The sequence below is a fragment of the Oryza brachyantha genome, chromosome 8, assembly GCF_000231095.2.
Source record: "Oryza brachyantha chromosome 8, ObraRS2, whole genome shotgun sequence".
Lineage (NCBI taxonomy): Eukaryota > Viridiplantae > Streptophyta > Magnoliopsida > Poales > Poaceae > Oryza > Oryza brachyantha.
This window is the reverse complement of record NC_023170.2, coordinates 15,582,863-15,601,797: the sequence shown is the minus strand read 5'-3', so window position 1 is coordinate 15,601,797 and position 18,935 is coordinate 15,582,863. Positions and strand designations below refer to the sequence as shown.

The 18,935-nt window shown below is 38.0% G+C and overlaps 1 protein-coding gene across 1 annotated transcript; it reads right to left on the bottom strand.

Moving 5' to 3' along the window:
- Positions 1-1,453: 1,453 nt before the first annotated feature.
- LOC102712196 (glycerophosphodiester phosphodiesterase GDPDL3) lies at positions 1,454-8,872 on the bottom strand. The gene is made up of 9 exons (XM_015840555.2): positions 8,573-8,872; positions 7,804-8,097; positions 6,916-7,031; positions 6,274-6,775; positions 5,260-5,301; positions 4,858-5,148; positions 4,588-4,727; positions 3,745-4,237; positions 1,454-2,136 (listed from the first exon to the last, which is right to left on the bottom strand). The coding sequence occupies exons 1-9, from the start codon at positions 8,727-8,729 to the stop codon at positions 1,820-1,822; spliced, it is 2,352 nt and encodes a 783-aa protein (XP_015696041.2). The 5' UTR covers positions 8,730-8,872; the 3' UTR covers positions 1,454-1,819.
- Positions 8,873-18,935: the final 10,063 nt, after the last annotated feature.

Below are 18,935 nucleotides of genomic sequence, written 5' to 3'. Positions count from 1 at the left end.
TGCTCGTTTTTGATCGGAGTTTAATTGTACTCTCGTAACTGCTAAACCAGACAAGGAGACACTCTCAACGTGCTCCCATAACAAATCAACTTTTCAGTTTTTAAATACAATGTTTAACTCTTCGTTTTACTCAAATTTTTTATGATTAATAATTTTATTTTTATTAGATGATAAAACATGAATAGTACTTTATGGGTGACTATTTTTTTAAAATTTCTTAAAAATTTTTCAAATAAGACGGATGGTCAAATGCTCTACACAAAAACCAAAAAGTTGGTTTTTTTTTGGACAGGGGGAGTACACAGGTAGCATGTAGGAACTTGTAGTCTTGTAGATACTCTAAATTCTCTAGCATGTAGGATGAAATTACTTTCCAAATCGTGAAGGGAGTTAAATCGACCAATATGAAGACTCCCCTGGGCCACGTACAAATGTGTTTATTTGCTGACTCTCTTAATCGTCACGTAAGTAAATTTGTTGACGTAAAGGAAAGAGATAGAAGGAGAGAGAAAAACCGTTGTCATGCATAACAATGGCTTAGAGTCGACATTTAACATTTATTAAAGAAAACTTTCTTGCATAAGAGGAAATAAAAAGGAAACTAGTGTAATAAAAAGTATTTTTTTGCATTAATAAAGAAATCATACCGGATTCTACCTTTGTACTTATCATTATAAAATATGTTCTCGTTGCTAACGTAGATCAGATAAGAGTCGATAACGGGCTCTGCCTTTAAACATGCCCTCAAGGTAACTGACCGTATTCCCTCTTTTTCTATGCATAGGACCGTGTTCCCTTCTACGTTTAAACTGACAAATGGTATATTATATATATATATATATATATATATATATATATATATATATATATATATATCCTGCATTAAAAATTCAGATTAATTCATTCTTCTGATTTTTTATAATTAATAATCAATTAATCAAATACTAATTTGATATCACGTTTTTCGAGCCGGTTATCCTAACCACAACCGAACACGGCCTTGATAGGAAAATTTCATCCACACCACAAACTTTTGACTGGTACCCAAAAAAATAACACAAAATTTCTCACCTTCCTAATAATATCACAGAATAACGGGAGTGGAATGGGACGGCATGGGAAATAATGATGCTAGACATTTTTATCCCTCTCCGAAATCTGCCGATGGCCCCTCCTCGCCACCCCTCCTCGCCCCGCCGGCCCACTCCCACCCGGCGGCCGACTCCCAAACTTTACGGTATTCCGTTGCATTCTGTGATATAGTTAGAAAGGTGGGAAATTTTGTGGTATTTTTTGGTACCGCTTAAAAGTTTATGGTATAGATAAAATTTTCCCTATGATATATAGGTAGATGCCACGCACGTAGGACGAAATCGTTTTTCGGACTGCCAAGAGAGTGTTAATCTTTTATTTTTGCTTCATTTTTGCTCCATGTAAAAGAGTTAATCAAAAGTTATTATGGTTAAGTAAACTGGGGAATAAGCTAGCCCAGATCTATCCAAACTCTTCATGTGGAATCATTATCACCAAATGCATCTCTTCAGACAGGAGATGAAATTAATTACTCCAACATTACACTGAAGCTCCCAGCTTTGAGTCAGCAATGTATTTCTACACTTATCAGACATTAGGCTTCAGTGGCTGCTTGACAATGTAGCCCTTCTCCTATAAACAGATTTACACAGCAGGAAGAAACAAATATTCAGAGGTTTCCCCCCAAAACATCTAGATCCAACATGGATAGACAGCAGCTTTCCCAGAACTATGGAGAATCTGAAAACTGAACAGCAATTACACAGCCTCAACAACTGATGTCAGATCAGACGTGCAGAGATGCGCAGATCACTGTTACCATCAGCAGAATGCCGGTTCTTGTGGTAGCAGAAGCAGGGTGAGCGGCAGAGGGCGGCACGCCGGGTGCCGGGGTGCCACCACTACCACTACCACCACCAGATGCATTCTTTGGCACCGCAGCAGGTAGAGGTGGTTCAGTGACGTTTGATGAGCTCAGTACTGGCATTGGTGACAGAGCTGGTGGCTGAACCGTGCTGCCGTTGAGTAGCTGCGCGAGGCCGGCGATTTCCACAGGCAACATGTACTGAGGCATGTTATCTCCCAGACCCATACAGGAGTTCACTGCCAACAGGAGAGAGCATGTGTGCAAGCAGCAACCATGAGTAACAACATAGTATGGCCAGGGTCATATGAAAATTGAAATTACAGTAAAACTTTTTATGGAAATTATCTCGAACTGCAAAGTTGGAAATTATTCTTTTGTTACTCGTTTTCTCTGTTGTAGCGGTTAATGTGTCTAGGAGCAATCAGATTAGTGAACCAGTGCATTTCTGCAAAAAATTAATTAAGAGCCTCTCCTTGCATAATCCTTCTCATCTTCATCAAGGAGAATATACGCAGTAGGATCCATTCCGACCTTTTTTTTCAAAAAAAAGTAGAAAATTCCAGGAAAAGAGCAACCACTCCACTGCTAAGATCCAAAATAGCCAAAACACCCGTTTTTTTTTTCTTTTATGGTGAAATAGCAGGAGTGCGACTAGTTAGTCACTGAGGAAGTGAAAAGATTTTGACAGGTTTAATGTGATCCCATACGCCATAGATAAAATTGCAAAGTTTCTATCTTCGAGGCCATTGAAAAAGGGCACTGAACAAGAAAAAAAAATCAGATGTCTTGGAAGTGATATAAGGTGCTCGAAAATGGTTGAAGTAATTGAATAGGAGGATCACTATGACTATAGCCCTTGGTAGAGTTATAAAAGAAGAAAATAATTTATTTGATATTATGGATGACTGGTTACGAAGGGACTTTCGTATTTGTAGGATGGTCCAGCCTATTGCTTTTTCCTTGCGCTTATTTAGCTTTAGGAGGTTGGTTTACAGAGACAACTTTTGTAAATTTTTGGTATACCCATGGATTGGTGAGGAAAAAAATTAAATACACTTATTTTCTTCCGTTTTGCATGAATATACATGAGGGAAAAGAAATTGTGGAAATATACATTTGCCGCGGCGCAGAGACGCAACACCAAGGCATTGCCACGCCACTCTGGAGCAGTACCACGGTGCCTCCCGGTGGGTCGCACCAACACGATGGGTCCATGGCACCGGTGTGCATTGCGTGTGTGGTAGCTGACATCGTCAGTCGTTACTGCAGCTCTACAGCATGGCACCGCGCTGGTGGCGCTCCCCCAACGCATGTCCCCGCTTTGTGGCACATGTATATTTCCTCAATTCCTCTTCGCACGTGTATATTCATATAAAACGGAAGAACAAAATGTACATTTAATTTTTTTCTTTGATTGGTGAGTTCCAATTTGGAAGGTTGTAGTTTCTTAACTGCAGCAGTTTCCACCCCTGCCAATAGTTTAGTACACTCTTTGTTGCTACTATGGTGCCCGGAAAGGGTATTTTACTCGTTGGTGTCAATTAGGTGGTCTCTGGACTTTTGGTGCTCTCCATGGGGCTTTTGCACTAATAGGTTTCATGTTACATCAATTTGACCTTGCTCGGTCGCTGCCTTTTGTTTCTGTATTCCTAATTAATCCACCGGGGCAATCTGGTTGGTTCTTTGTGCCGAGTTTTGGAGTGCAGCAATATTTTGATCCATCCTCTTCTTCCAAGGATTTCACAATTGGAAGTTAAATCCATTTCATATGATGGGAGTTATCGCAGTGTTAACCAGAAATAAAAATAGAAGTGAACCATATGGATATGGGAAATGTCACTTACTTTTGTATCTTTTGACTGTCTTCGGGAAATCAGTTATGAAGCCATCAATCTTAACTGATTGAACATAGGTATTGATTTCTACCGTCACATCAGAAAAGAAATCCCATGGTGGTGATACAAACTCATTCCGGAACACCTGTGCATAGATAGCTAGCCCAGCAGAACGGAGATCTTTCATAAGATTTGTTTCCCTCATGATGAATCCCTGGCTTGTGGGGAAAATAGATACCCTCTGAACAACAACAGCATCAGCAAACTTCTTCACATCTACAAGTGAGGAAGCAGATGCATCCCCAATTTTTGGTGGGAGAGTGTAAACAAGCTTGTATTTGGTTTCCTGCTGCTTCAATTTGACAAGAACAGCACTATCTTTCGACTGGATCATAACATCCTTGCCTTCTGTAGTTTGATTATTATAACCAGCATCACTTAAGGCATTGGCTACAGATTGAACAACGTCGAAACCTAATGACTCTGCCATAAATGCAGCATTCTGCAGTACAAAAGTTATGATCAATGTAAAAGGCTCCACTAATAGGAAATAATTTAAGTTGGTTCCAGATATGTAACTACAATAAAGACAAAAGTGAAAATATTAAAACAGAAATGGAAACAATGTAAACTATCTTATTCCTAGGCGCCACAAAGCAGATTGCGTCAGTAACTCATTTCTCATAAGAATATTAAAAGGTAACTTTCAGGTGAACTTTTGCCTATAGAAGGATTATTTTCCAGGTCCATGGAAGGAAAGATGGTAGTGGTTCTGTAATTCAAGTGATAGAAAGTTCGAAGCTAAAGGGTCAGATTAACAAGAATCATTAATACTTCAAGATGAATCATCACCTCTATGATGATCATGATGCCAGAAAGATCCTTATCTTTCGCAAATGCTAGAAAGTCAGATAACCTGAAGAATTTTCCTGCATTTTGGTACAATGGGTTCCTTACAAGATAAAATAAACTCTCTGGGGAAGATATCTTGGCTGCAAACAAAGATCACGCGCATTATTTTTCTTTTCCAAATATAAATCATCAAGGAAAACCGGAAAAGAGCATATACTTTCCATAGAAGACAACAACAAAATAATCACAGCGTGAGATAAAGAAACTAACGCTTCAAATCACTGTTGCTAATTTCAGCCCAAGTAAGATTGAATGTGAAGATTCCTGGAGTTGTCTGAATCTCTCTGATGATAGAAGCACGAGAACTGAAAATGGTTCTCTGAACGTTAGTGGTGTCAAACAGGTTAATTGAACTCATGCATATAGGAACTCCATCACTGGTCATCTGAATAGTACAATCAATGACATCTGCGCCATCATCAACCGCTTTCTGATAAGCCAGATCTGTACAGTCTGGGTAGTCTCCACTAGCACCATTGTGGGAGATAATTAATGGGTTCCCTGTAAAGAAATATTACAAAAATTAAACCAAGTTGAACCTATGGACATTCAAGCGTCATGGACTCATGGATAGAGGTGGTAAAGTTGGTTTGGCTCCAAAATGAAACATACCATGATCTGTCTTACTGCTTACATTCAAATTAGTGAAACAACCTGTGGACATGGAAATTCAAATGCATTAATGAATATCCCCTTATTATTTTGCCAAACAATAAAGAAAATCAGAATAAGTGGGATTGGTGGAAGCACAAAGCTCCCTTGCATGTACAGATGTACTATGTTAGCATAAGGGCAGAAAAGGCCATAAACTTGTATAGCCTTTCATCAGTTATAGACATCCAAACCAAACATGATAAACGGGCATTACATAATGGATGGTGCTAAACATGCTGCTTATGTAATGCTCACAATTGTCTATGACAAACCATTCAAATTTACAATTTGTTCCTCTATGGTAGAAACCAGCGAGATAGGGAAAATAGGGAAATGCTTCAATGCTCCTCCGAAAAGCAAAGAGCATGATACTATAGCACATGGAAGAAAACATATAATTTTGACAAGGGTAAAATTGACATGTTTTAGAAAACATGTAATTTTGCATTCCTCTGTAAGATAGTTGACAAAATTTATAGTAAGGTTGGTCATTAAGGATAAGGGGGGAATTTATTACCATGATGATTATATTGAGCTAACAATTATCTAACCCCTAGGCAATAAAAAATTCCAATGTGCCCGATAAGCATTTCAATCATCCCATATTCTTCTTCTTCTCGCAATCAAGATCTTATGAAAAATATGCAACTACATGAAAGGAAGAATAAATCAGATGATGATCTCCTTGTCGAAACAAAAAAAAAAAACGGATCCAACGATCATTTGTTGGCCTATGTGGTTTCAATAGAGAAAATGCACAACAGCATTTTGGTGGTGATCCAAATTGAGACATAAACTTACAAAAGTGTTGCTGCCTCTTATCAAACAAATATCAAGCATCTATTGCTAAGTTGTGTCCTTTCTTCTTAGTAAATAATTTTGCTTTCAGATGCATTAAATTTTTACAACAAGGAGTACCGATGAAATTTCCAACTTCAACAAATAATTAGTATAATAATGTTAGAATCTTACCAATAGCCATCGCTGCAGTAACTGGGTGCTCTGTTAATACTCCATCAACAGAGAAGTTACCGTTACCAACAAAATGCAAATATTCTTCCACCGGATCATAGCTGTAATTATAAGGGATAATTCTATCATTTGCAAAGTCAGAAGCATATATTTCCAAACCTGCATTGTGGGCATCTCCGACAATAGATTTGGAAGGCTGAATATAGTTGTTATTAGGTGCCACTGGCCAAATGTACTCCTTGGGAACTATTATGCCAGAGGCAACAGTCTTAATAAATGTTAAATTACTCAACAAAGAACCATATGTTTGGTTTGAAGAAGGATCAGAACTGGCTGCATCAGGAAAGCGAAACACTAGCTTTGTTTTACGATTAACTCTTCCCAGTATACTTCGGAGAAAACCCAATTCAGGCGATGAGATATACTTCACCGCAGCATTCTTTGAAATTGAAAGGATGTATTTTGTCATATTCAAACCATGCTGTCTGTAGAAAATATCATGCTGCACAAATGAAAAAAAAATTAGCTTCTACGAAACTAAAAAAAAAAAATAGTTTCTACGGAACTCCTAAGTCATGAACAGCTAGCAAGTAGCAACAATAGTTTTTTGCAGGTTCAAGTTGCAAGAATAAGTAACTCAACCTCAATATTCAGCCAAAGAGAAGATGGCTTGACCAAGGATGTCAAATTGGTAACAGGAAGGATGGGAAGGTAGGCAAAATCAAACTTGTCGGGGCGAGACCAAATTGCCTGTGTTACTGTTTAATGACAGGACGAGTACATAAGTATGACAACAAATATCACATCAACATAATGCACATTTTTAAAGAAGCATTTTATGTACAAGCAAAAATAGAGTAAATTCCATGGAATTACACATTATTTAGCCAAACTACTAGTACCGTGTGGCATAGCTATTACAAAAATGCCTTTTATTTTAAGTAAGAAAAAATGTGTTGTGTAATTCTGCACAGCGTGGCCTGGACACATCTGTGTATGAAATGAAATCTGATGTGGCTAGGGTGGGTGAAGATGCCAAAATGACTTTGGTATCATGTGTCCATGCCATTATAATTAAGACGCCTGGCAAATTTTCTAACTGATATAATGATAAAAAATATATTACGATGCTCCACTTACTGGTCGCTTGGTTGATAAGAGATTCAGAGTTGATCCACTAACAAGATATGATCACACTCATACATGTAAAAAAATCTTCACATATCATTTTGCGATAGGTATGCCAAATGATGTGTAACTTCATGAATACATTTTAAATATTAATAGTTTTGTGATAGTTTGAACAAAGCATATAATTTCTACGTCGACGGCTAACAGTCAAAGCCATCATGTGTTTTGGTGATCAAAGGGATTTATTTTGAAATTTGAACAACCATTTGCTATATTGAAACAAATTTGAAAAAAAGAAATCCCATAAGCATATCCTACCAGGACCTAGGGGTAAACCCAAAATTTCAGTCCAAAATTTGAACCCTGAAGAGGAGTTGAAAATGATAAGCTGGCACTCACGGATAACACTTTGCAGTGAAGACATTGTATAGTCAATAGGAAACCATCCATCTTGCTTTTTGCCATTGACAATGTACGTCTTCTTTCCCTGTGGATAAGTTTGGTCTATACTGGTGCAGTTGTTCATAAGTAAATCTCGGAGGCAAATTCCGACACCATCCTTGGTTAGTTGCACATCGCACCACAGAGTTGTGGCGCTCGAGGTAGAGGTCAACGCAAAAGTGAAGGCATTTGAACTGGAATCAGGAAACACTCCTGAAAAGCCACCTTTAGCTATAACAAGGGGCGGATTACCTGCGAAACAAATGCCCATGGTTGCTCAATTCAGTCAGGCTACATATCAAAAGCAAGAAGCCATGCATAAACCCATCATTTCAGTAAGTTGATAATTAACTGCAGAACTGCTGTAGAAATTCAGTTGGTAACTATTAACTGCAGAACTGCAACTCAGTAAGTTGATAAAAGGACAAGAAACAATCAACCAGTGCAGCAGAATTTCAACTTGCGAAACCATAATAATTACAGGTCGATCATGCTGACCAGTTGCTCACAACCTTCCAGCCACGGCAAAATTTCTCCTCCAAGCCCCCCCACAAATCAGCGCAACGCAAAACCAATCGTTTGCATGTCCTAGAGCAAAGGAAACATGACAAAAAAAACAGGTTCCTGACGACTAATTCGTGGCCTACCACAAGACCAACAACAACAAGGGGATTATTACAACCCTCTCTCTCTCTCCCCGTACACCGCAGAAGGGGACAGAGCTTACCGGACAAGGTCTTGTAGGCGGGCGGCAGCACCGGTGACCGCTGCGCGGCGGCGCCGGCGGCGGCGACCAGCAGCAGGAGGCAGCAGCGCCGCCACAGCTGCACGGCGACAGAGCCGCCGCCACCACCACCCCCACCACCCCAACTCCTCCCCACCATCCCAACAGAACCTTCCAGAAAGGCAGCTCGCTGCTCGCGCGCGCGGCCGGTTGCAACACCGTCCACGCGGGTGGGAGTGGGAAGAGGAGAGCAGAGAGCGCAGCGAGAGAGAGAGAGAGGGCGCACTGCAAAAAGCGGTGGCGTTCTTGGCAGCGCATATTGTGGCAGGGACACGGGATTTTGATTTTTATATACGAGCGTGCGGGTGGGGGCCCATCTGTCAGGGTCAGGCTTGAGCGGGGCCCACCTTACAGTGAGACGCCCGTGACCCCCCCCCCCCCCCCCCCCCCCCGCGCACCGGCGGGTGGCTCGGCGTCCCCCAGCACTCCACCGCGCGCTCCTTTCCACCAGCGAACTTTTTTTTTATAACAAGCAGATCTCACAATGCACTTACACCCTCCCCTCCCCTAAGAACGTACGTACGCACGTAAACCCTACCCCTATAAACACATTCGAAATCTGGTCGGCATATCGTGGACGAATTAGAGTCATTTGTTCCAATCCGAAGCATAAACAAAGATGGGGTAATCTTTCGAAAAAAGAACTTGACTTTCTAAAAAGTCAAAAAAATACCCACGAAAATGCCCAAATTCCAAATAAAAAAATTCAAGTAAAGGACGAAGTCACCACAGACACCTCGCTTTCCACTGAAAGCACAAAGCTGTTAGAATCCTAAATAATTCACTCCAACCAAAAGTCAAACCCAGGACCTCAAGTGCTACTGAAACCTTTGTAACTACTAGGGCTACGGGCCCTTTCGCTCCACCAGCGAACTTGATTACTTCAGTGACCAATTGGCGGAAGTTAGCTTTTCAATGATTTAATGATATCATCTGATATCACATAATTTATCTCGTCCGAACGGACCCACGTAGTCAGCCTGAAATTTATATATACAATTTTATAATATAAACTTTGTACGCAAAATATTATACACATAATTTTATAAATAAAAACTTTATACATGAAACATGCCATACACAAATATAATATGGAAAATTATAACCATGCCATTAAAACTTTTTAAAGTTCGAGATATGTCATCACTACTCACATGTTATTGACTCATTTGAATCTTACATGTTATTAGATATCTATGACATATTTTAATGTAAAATTATAATGGTACGGTTGTAAATTTCTCTAAATAATATATATATATATAAATTTTTTCGTATTTAAATATTCTATACATCATAAACCAACCTCATATTTATCGGAACCAATCAACGAGATAATAAAATATATAAAAGAAAACATACCCACCTGAAAAAAAAAGAAAAACAGTACCCACCGTGTGGTCTCTCCGACTAAGGCCGCGCTTGGCGTAGGGGCATAAGTTGGAAAAAAAATAGTAATTAATTAGTATATGATTAATTAATTATTAATTATTAAAAAAATATAAATATATAAATATATTTTTTTAAAATAATTTTTCTATAATTTTTTTTAAAAAATATACCGTTTAATAATTGGAGAAGCATGATCACGAAAAACGAGAAGACTCTCGTGCCGAACGCGGCCTAATTCGCTCACATACCGCGGATGCTCGCGCGTCAGACTCTTCACTGCGGCGTGCGTGTTGTTTGCTTCTTCTTTTTTTTTTTCTTTTCCTGTTTTATTGTTTGCGAGGGCGACTAGGTAGTGAGTACTACTACTTTGTTTTTTTTGCATGTCCTGTTCCTGTATTTTTGTTTCGTGTTCAGAGAGATGCCTGTTTTTATTTGTTCTTTTGCTGCTTGTCTTTTGCTCTTTACTTATCCGTTCCTCAATTCCTCTACTTATTTTGTACGCCCAGATGATTAATTATACAGTTATACGTACTCCATGGATTAATTAGGGTTCCCCGAACTAATAGTGGAATTAACTACATTATACCCGTTCTAAAATAAATCAAGTTCTAAGTTTAAATATTGTCCCAAAATATATCAATTCCTACTATTTTAAGTAACACCAACATACAAATCAAGAATTATCAATACTATTTTTATTTTTTAATTAACACCAACATACAAATCAAGAATTATCAATACTATTTTTAATTAAATAGGGTAAGCGCGTTCAGTGGGACTGCAAGTTGCACCAAGGTCTTGAACCTACAATCTCTTCTCAAGTATGTGTTTGAGGGGACGCACATGCATGCATGGTGTGAATGTGTTGTGCGTGTGTGCATTATTGCCGTACCCTTAAAAAATGGAGAGCACAATATTCTTTTGTCTCTTGTCATTCTCCTTAACAGCAACACTAATGTTGATTGCTAAATTTGGTAATAAGGTAGACCCATGACTCTGTCGTGATAGGTTGGAGAGACACCATAGTGTATGCATGCGTAAAGTAGATAAATAAGATGGGGGTTAACTAAAAAAAATTCCACTCTACCTTGCCTAAACATGGACACTACTACATAAAAATAAGGAAAATTTTACTACAAGACACTCGGAGTTTGCGCTTTTTACTAGAGGACACCTCAATATTGTGTTTCGGCCAAAGGGCGCCATAAAAAGTGATAATTAGCCACTAGACACTGATGACATTATTTTATAATTTTCGCTGGTTTTGGAGAGAGAAAACACGACCAAAATACCAAAATGCCCTTGTTCGACGACACCACCATATCAAGAATCCATTTGTAGTGCAGCTAGCTCAGAGCCGGAGCTGACGCCACCAGAGGAGGAGGAGGCTCCCCTCCTCTCCGTATCCCTATGGCATTATCTACCATACATGTCTCATGCTTCTTCCTCGCATCGCTATGCGTGTAGACATGGCTGCACTGATCAAGTCAGTGCACGTCCTCCCAGGATGCATTTGTGCCTTCCACCAACTGCTTTGTTTGTTTCTCTTGATGTGGATGTCTGTGAGTCAAACTCACCATCTCACTGTGTTGCATGTCTGCAACATCTAGGTCATGCCGCAATCGCCAGGGACCTCACCGCTGCACGCTGAGCCTGCTATGGATTCTTGGGATGGTGGTGCCGGATTGGACAGAGTGGCTCGTCCTTGCCATCCCCTAACCCACAACACAGATCCTGCCTAGCCTCCTTAGCTCCTTCTCCGAGAGCCCATTCTTATCGGCCTCCTCCATCTCCGATGTGAAAGAGACAAGGGCATTTAGATACTTTCACTATGTTTTATCTCTCCAAAACCAGTGGAAACTATAAAATAATGGTATCGGTATCTAGTGGCTAATTACCACTTTTTGCGGTGCCCTCCGGTCAAAACACGATCTTGCAATGTCCTGTAGCAGAGAACACAAATTTCTAGTGCTAAAAATAAGGTGAGATCCACCATAAATTAGTTTATATCCTTCGAGATGGTAATAAGCTTATACCCTAGCAGTAGTTATTACCACTTCTACAATATATTTTACCTAGTAAGGACTTATTTAGTGATGATTATCTCCTTTTCCACTGTATTATGACGCACTAACTACTCACTGGAATTTAAGGAGTTGGTTTTAAGAGAATAGTTCACATTTATCAAACCCTACCCCTAAGTCATTGTTCAAATGACACCAAGAGAGTGTACTGTATGGGAATGACAAACTATTTTCTACCGAACTACTAACCATGTATCAATCCTAGGATCACGATGATGGTACTGGTGGTGACACGATGAATCAGTGCAAGATTAAATGCAATACAACTATAATATACCTTTATGTTATAACTCTGGGTAATCGCTGAGTTGCAGTCTTCAATCAGAGACAACATCAGCAACAAAGGAGAGAAAAACAACAATAAATGATGGGGGTGAGTACTTTTGTACTTAGCAAGACACATATAATGTGTAAATTCAAGCTGCAAAAAAAGACAGGTTTATTTGACAAACAAGTTATCGAAATCATTTTTGAAAACTCTGAGTGTGGGTTTCAACAGTTCCATCACAAGAAAGCGTCTCACCTCGATTCGTCTCTGAGTTGCTTTTCGACAACTGAAGCAGAAAAGCCCAATTTTAGTATATTATAAGCATATTTTCCTTCATTAGTTTCTTCTTGCTTTTCAAAACATAAACCACCATTTTCTCGAAGACCAACCTTTAACCAAGTCTCATGGTTAACCAACCTTTTTGGCTTCAGGTCTGGCCCTCTCGACCTACCAACCCAAATTTGACCTTCTCTACCCTAAAACCGGCCTTCATAACCCATATTCTAGCCTAGTCATCTTAGCCTTTTGGTGCCACACAACACCTAGGTCGGGCAGATATGTTACCAACCATGAAGAATGGCCATCCATCATAAACAAGGACTCTGGTAACGATTTTCATTCTAGGAACCAATTTATTTAAATGCCTTAAAACAAACCTAAGCTATGGGAATCACCTTATATTTGTCCTTGACCATGGACAACTGTTTGAATAGTTCAGGTATATCTCTTTAGAAATTGTATGTTTTTCCTACCAGACACGAAACTGACTTTGATACTGGCCGATAATGAAAGTTCGCAACAAGGCATTTTCTTATCTAACATATGAAAACCCTATGTTGCACAGTTGGGTGAATCTCTCGAACCAATTATCAAACCAATCCTTGGATATGTCATATGGTTATCAAACGAGTCTCATGGTCAAGACAAACCCCCATCTCAGGAGTGTCTTTTCCACACCATCCTGATGTTCCTCAACTGCAAATATGCAAAGCCCAGGGTTTAAAAAAGCAGCAATTACCACACCTTGGCGATAAGTTCGCTGAACAGTGATTTTCTTTTAAAACAATAAATTTCCGTTCAAATTTATTTTGGGTTTGGTACGGTTAGCGGACACTTTCCATTACAGAATTTTCACATACATGAGACCTGTTCTGCCCTATGTACAGATACACAATTTTGAGTAGAAGAAAAACCTGCCAGGACGACCATGTAAGCTAATAATTAGCCATAGCTACTTCTGATCTTGTTGTATAAAGTATCAATCAGTTCAGTAAGCTGAGATAATTCCACACAGTTGTAAGACTCATCCTAAAGTAACCTACTAGCCTTCTTATGATACAAATACTACTAATTCATATAATTTAATATTACTTATCTCTCATTATATCTTAAGTATAATGTAGAAACTATGTCTAATGCAAAACATGGTTTTCTTTTTTCTTTATTTGCTTACTTAACACATCGTCTTCCATCCTATATGTAGGGCCGTCTCTAGGAATTGGATGTCACTGAGTGAAATGCAAACGAAGACTCTAAAATACAAATAAATATGAGATACGTAGCGACGCAACGGTACAGATGGATGTTTGAGCAATCGCTGAGAAGCGACGTTTCAGTTATCGCCGACCATCATGGGCTAAATCTTAGAAATCTAGGCTCTTATCATTTAGCTTTTCCCTAAAATGCCAAACTACGTAGTTGTCAAAAAATATAATTTGTGAATAATATATATATATATATTATTAACGATCTTAAAAAATACTACAAAATAAACTATAATAAAACCCTAAACTTTTATATATCATGTTTTTAAGGTTGAAAATTTAAATTTTAGCATATAAACATAAATAAAAACGAAAAATAAGACTAACTAGACCCTCGTCGTAGATTTTAGGGGCCTAAGCGGCCGCTCTGTCCACACATGGCCATGTGGATATGGCTATACACGAGCCTGGTCTGTCTATATGATAACTTATTATATGATAACTTATTTAATTTTATAGACCCATGTATCCCGGTGATTGCCCTTTAAATACCCTAAAGCAACAATGAGCATTTCAATTTGGTTATATCGCAATCAGCTGCAGTGGATTCGGGCAAGAGTGGATGGGATACAGACATATATACAGTCATCATACAGAGAAGAGAGGCTGGACTGATCTCAGTTTGCCATGGCAGATACGGCAGCAACCAAACCTATAGCTATAGTCTCTGCACGATGCAAAGGGATGTGCTAGACAGCGCAGCAACTTGGAACCGGTGGTGACACGCTGTTGCATATGCATGTCATCGTCTTGGAATTTGGCCGATTTACCTCCGCATGCAAACAGTGCATGCAAGTGCGGAGGCGGGCCCGGTCAATGAAGGATCAAGATCCTCTGTTTTTAGGGCTGATTTCATTGTTTTCTACAGTACTTTCACACGCATTTTGAAAAATCAGCTAGTTATCAAATCAGCTCTAAAATCACCATCAATAGCCAAAAGTGAAAACATATAATAGAAGATCCAAACATCATGACAACACCAAAACACGATATTTGATAAACTGAGTTCACCCATAGTGTATAAAGGTATTTATGACCATCCACCAGCTTGGTTCTCGGCTAGTTGTCTCTGACAGTCCGGCTATGCTAGGATCGTTATGTAATTACAACCAATGTTCTACTCTATCTCATATCTCATATAGAGCTAGGGGTGGGAATGAGCCAAGGCCCATGGGTTATTTCACAACCATATCTAATTTTTTAAAAAAAAAATAGCTCAAAACTCTATATAATTTCATTCTTAATCCGTTTTGAATTCGAACCTTAAATTTTATAGGTAAAATGGTTGGATACATTACACCACCCCTATATAGAGCACTGAATAAAGTTTAATTCTATTGCTAAACTAAACCTATTGTAACTCTAGGTACTATATTGTAATTAACTTCGACAAACTTCCACTTAACGAGTATGTCCTTGTTAATTTGCTCCATGTGCGAACCTGTATGTGGACGAGTCGTTTCCTTCTTTGCATCTCACACCGAGCCAAAGCCAACAAATTTCCATACCGTCTTCTTCCACCCAACAACCCAATTGTTACATTTAGCGCACCTCCAATGCAGGATACTTAGTAAGGTGCCTAACAACATAATTAAGCTAAGCACTGTACTGATTTTTTACACAAGCACCTCTCTTTAGCACTGCATTAGAGGTGCTCTTAGTCGTCTCCATTTCCAATGCAACTCACTGAAAGGCTTAGGCCGCGATCGGAGAGAGAGAGCGAGATTTAACTTATCTGGCGTGGAAAACGTACTAAATATATTAGTACATAATTAATTAATTATTAAAAAATATAAAATATATTAATATGATTTTTTAAAACAACTTTTCTATAGAAAAATTTTTTAAAAAAATACACCGTTTAACAGACCGAAAAACGTGCGCGCGAAAAATAAGAGAGATAAGTTAACTTATCCGATGGAACGAAACGCGGTCCAACTGGAGTGTTTGACTCCACACGTCGAAATCGATTAGCTTCAATTAACCCTGAGTGTCATGTTTCTCTGTCACCATGTTGGAAAGTAAGTTACCAAAGATTCAAATTTTGCTACAATAAGAAAAGGGATTGTCGAACCTCGAGATTTTTTTTTCTCAAACTTTTATTATAGTCAAAAGTTTCATGATAATTTAAGAAGGTTTGTTTTGAAAACATCCGGCATGCTGAATTTAGAAAATAATACTACATCTATTTCATATTGTAAGACTTTCTAGTCTTGTCTAGATTTATCCATTGATGAATGTATATAATTTATATATATTTCTAGCATCTATATAAATAAAGGAAAAACTAGAAAGTCTTTCGTTGTGAAACAGAGGGAGTAATAGGTAAAATTTGTTTAGAGAACATCATGGATTCCTGGCGTTTCTTGTAGGACACCTTTATATGATCTTCCCGGTAGATGGTAATTTACTGTAACACATATATCACTATTTCATCATTTTTGGCTTAGTTGGAGAGGGAAAATTTTGGAATATTTTTACCCATATGCCAAGTTGCATGCAAGGGTTTTATACTTCGATATGAAATTCTCAAAAGTTCACGTCTTTTGGCTCACGGGATTCTTTCACCCAAAAATCATTTTTTTTATAAAATAGAAACGGCATTAAATTCAGCCAAATCTTGTTCGAATTCTATTATTAGATTGTTTTTTTCGAAATTTCAGACATTTTCATTTTATCTATCCTATTTCTACCATTTAGCAAGGGTTTTGAATTCAAAATATTTTGTTTAAATCCATTTTTTTGTGTTCAAAACTTTTTGAAAATTTCATTGTATCGATCGTCTAGAGAATGTTTTTGAATTCTGCTAATGATGAACATATAACTGAGTTGAGCATGCAACTTGGAATGGGGTAAAACAGTAAAAGGCATTCTTTTCAAAGTTAGCCCTCTTAATTGAGACAACAAAAATATAAAAAACGATCATATTGTTTTTTTAAGTAAATCCCCACCAAACTAGAGTGTCCTAGGCTATAATAACAAAGACATATTTCTAGTTCTATCCTTCTAGCCAATGAGCATGAGACAAAGAGATGAACTATTTCTTTTCTTTGAAGTGTGAGTGGTCATATGGAATGTAAGCTTTGGCTGCGTTTTTTATGATGAAAGATAAAAACAAGAAAGATTATTTAATTTTTATAGCTATTTACCAGTATAAACAATAAAATAGAATTAACTACTAAAAAATTAAAAAATAACATAAAAATGTGAGATGATGAACTTCTGAATAGAAAACTTCTTTTAAAAACACACTCTTTAATTGTTTGGAAAGTATGGACGTAAAAATCAAGAAAAAGCTAAAGAATAGTATGTTGATAAGAATGCAGCCTTTGTATCCATATGATAGTCTTAGGGCCTATTTGGCACAGCTCTAGCTCCCAACTCCAACTCAACTGAAGCCGGAGTTGTGTCAAACGGTACAGATTCTGATTTTTTTAGAATGGAGTTGGCGGAGCTGCTCCTGAAAAATAAACTACAGAGGTGGAGCTGGGTTTTTGCTCCTCCACAGCTCCACTCCACGCCAAAAGACCCACTGCCCTTTACTATTTTATTGTAATTACTTGAATCTGTCACTCATGGTACTATATACTATTAGTAAATATTTATATTGTGTGTTAACTATTATATAGTATTTTATAACCATATAGTTGTGGTTTAATCATGACTACATATAATCTGTAAGGCTATTATTGTCAATTTACTTCGTATTATTTTTTTTGAGTTCGAGCAGACCAAGCTAGCCAAACAGTTTTGATCTGCTCTTCGACTCCCACAGGAATTGCTCTCACTGGAGTTAGAGTTTGGAGTTAGGATCTGAAGTTTAGAACCCTACCAAATGGGCTCTTAGACGTAATAAAATATAAAGGGACCAGATGTTGACCGTTCAAACGGCTTTGCCAAGTCTTCACAGCGACCATGGCAACAACGAAAAGGAGAAACGGTTTTTTCAGCGGTCAAGACGGATTGCGACCTTGCAAGTTCGGCTTGGGCAAAACATGACCTGATTTCCACGGCAGATTCCAAACACGATAGAGAAAAGATGACAGCGATCCATTCATCCGTGTTACATCATGCATGCCTCCAAACACCCAAGGCATGTGAACAGGAAAAAATGTTTAATTAGTCACATGTTGATGGTGAAAAGTCAAGAAATTATATATATATATATAAGTGAGGAACATAGAAAAAACACTTTATGATTTTAGTTTACATCTACAGCCTGACAGACTTGAGGCGACGTTTATTTGTATATAGAGGTAGGGTGAGTTTTACATTTTACTAGAAATGAGATAAGTTATTAGCATCTGATTAATTATTAGCTATTATAAATTTTAAAATCGACTTATTTGATCCTATCAAGAAAATTGTAGATATAATTTTTTTTAGAAAGAACACGCTACGGTGAAAAACGTGTTTACGAAAGAGTGAAAAGAATCTCAGACAACATCTAGAAACGAACGAGCCTGATACAGTTGTGAAAGCTCTCTTTTTTTAATTCCGGCTAAGCTTTGGATTGGGTCACTATGAATATGGAGGGGGAAGAGAAAGGAATTGGTATGTTGCCGTGTAGGTAATGCGTGCGTTTGGAAGTCGCCGGTCAAGGTCGTCCATTTCGTCTCCTATCATGAGAAACATACAACTAGAATTTTCTCTTTGTAAAGAGATAATGCACTAGTTGCACTTTTTAATGTAAAGATATCTTGTGTTTGTTTCAAACATATAAGTATTGATAGGTTATTTCGTATATATTAATATTGAGTAGAAAAATCTACAACGTTCGTTAATAAATAAGAAATAAACAGAAATGCAAGAGCATATAAGGGTACTCTGAATGAAAGAAGTGAACAATTAGACATGTAGTAATTTTATATATTTACCCCAAATACATATATTTTGGTACGTAGGATATTTATCTCTCAAAAATACTTAACTTGGGACTAATATATATGTATATATTTATATAGCGAGTGGGCCAGGGCTGTGCAATCATGAATCCCCTCGTTCAATCGCTAAGCTAA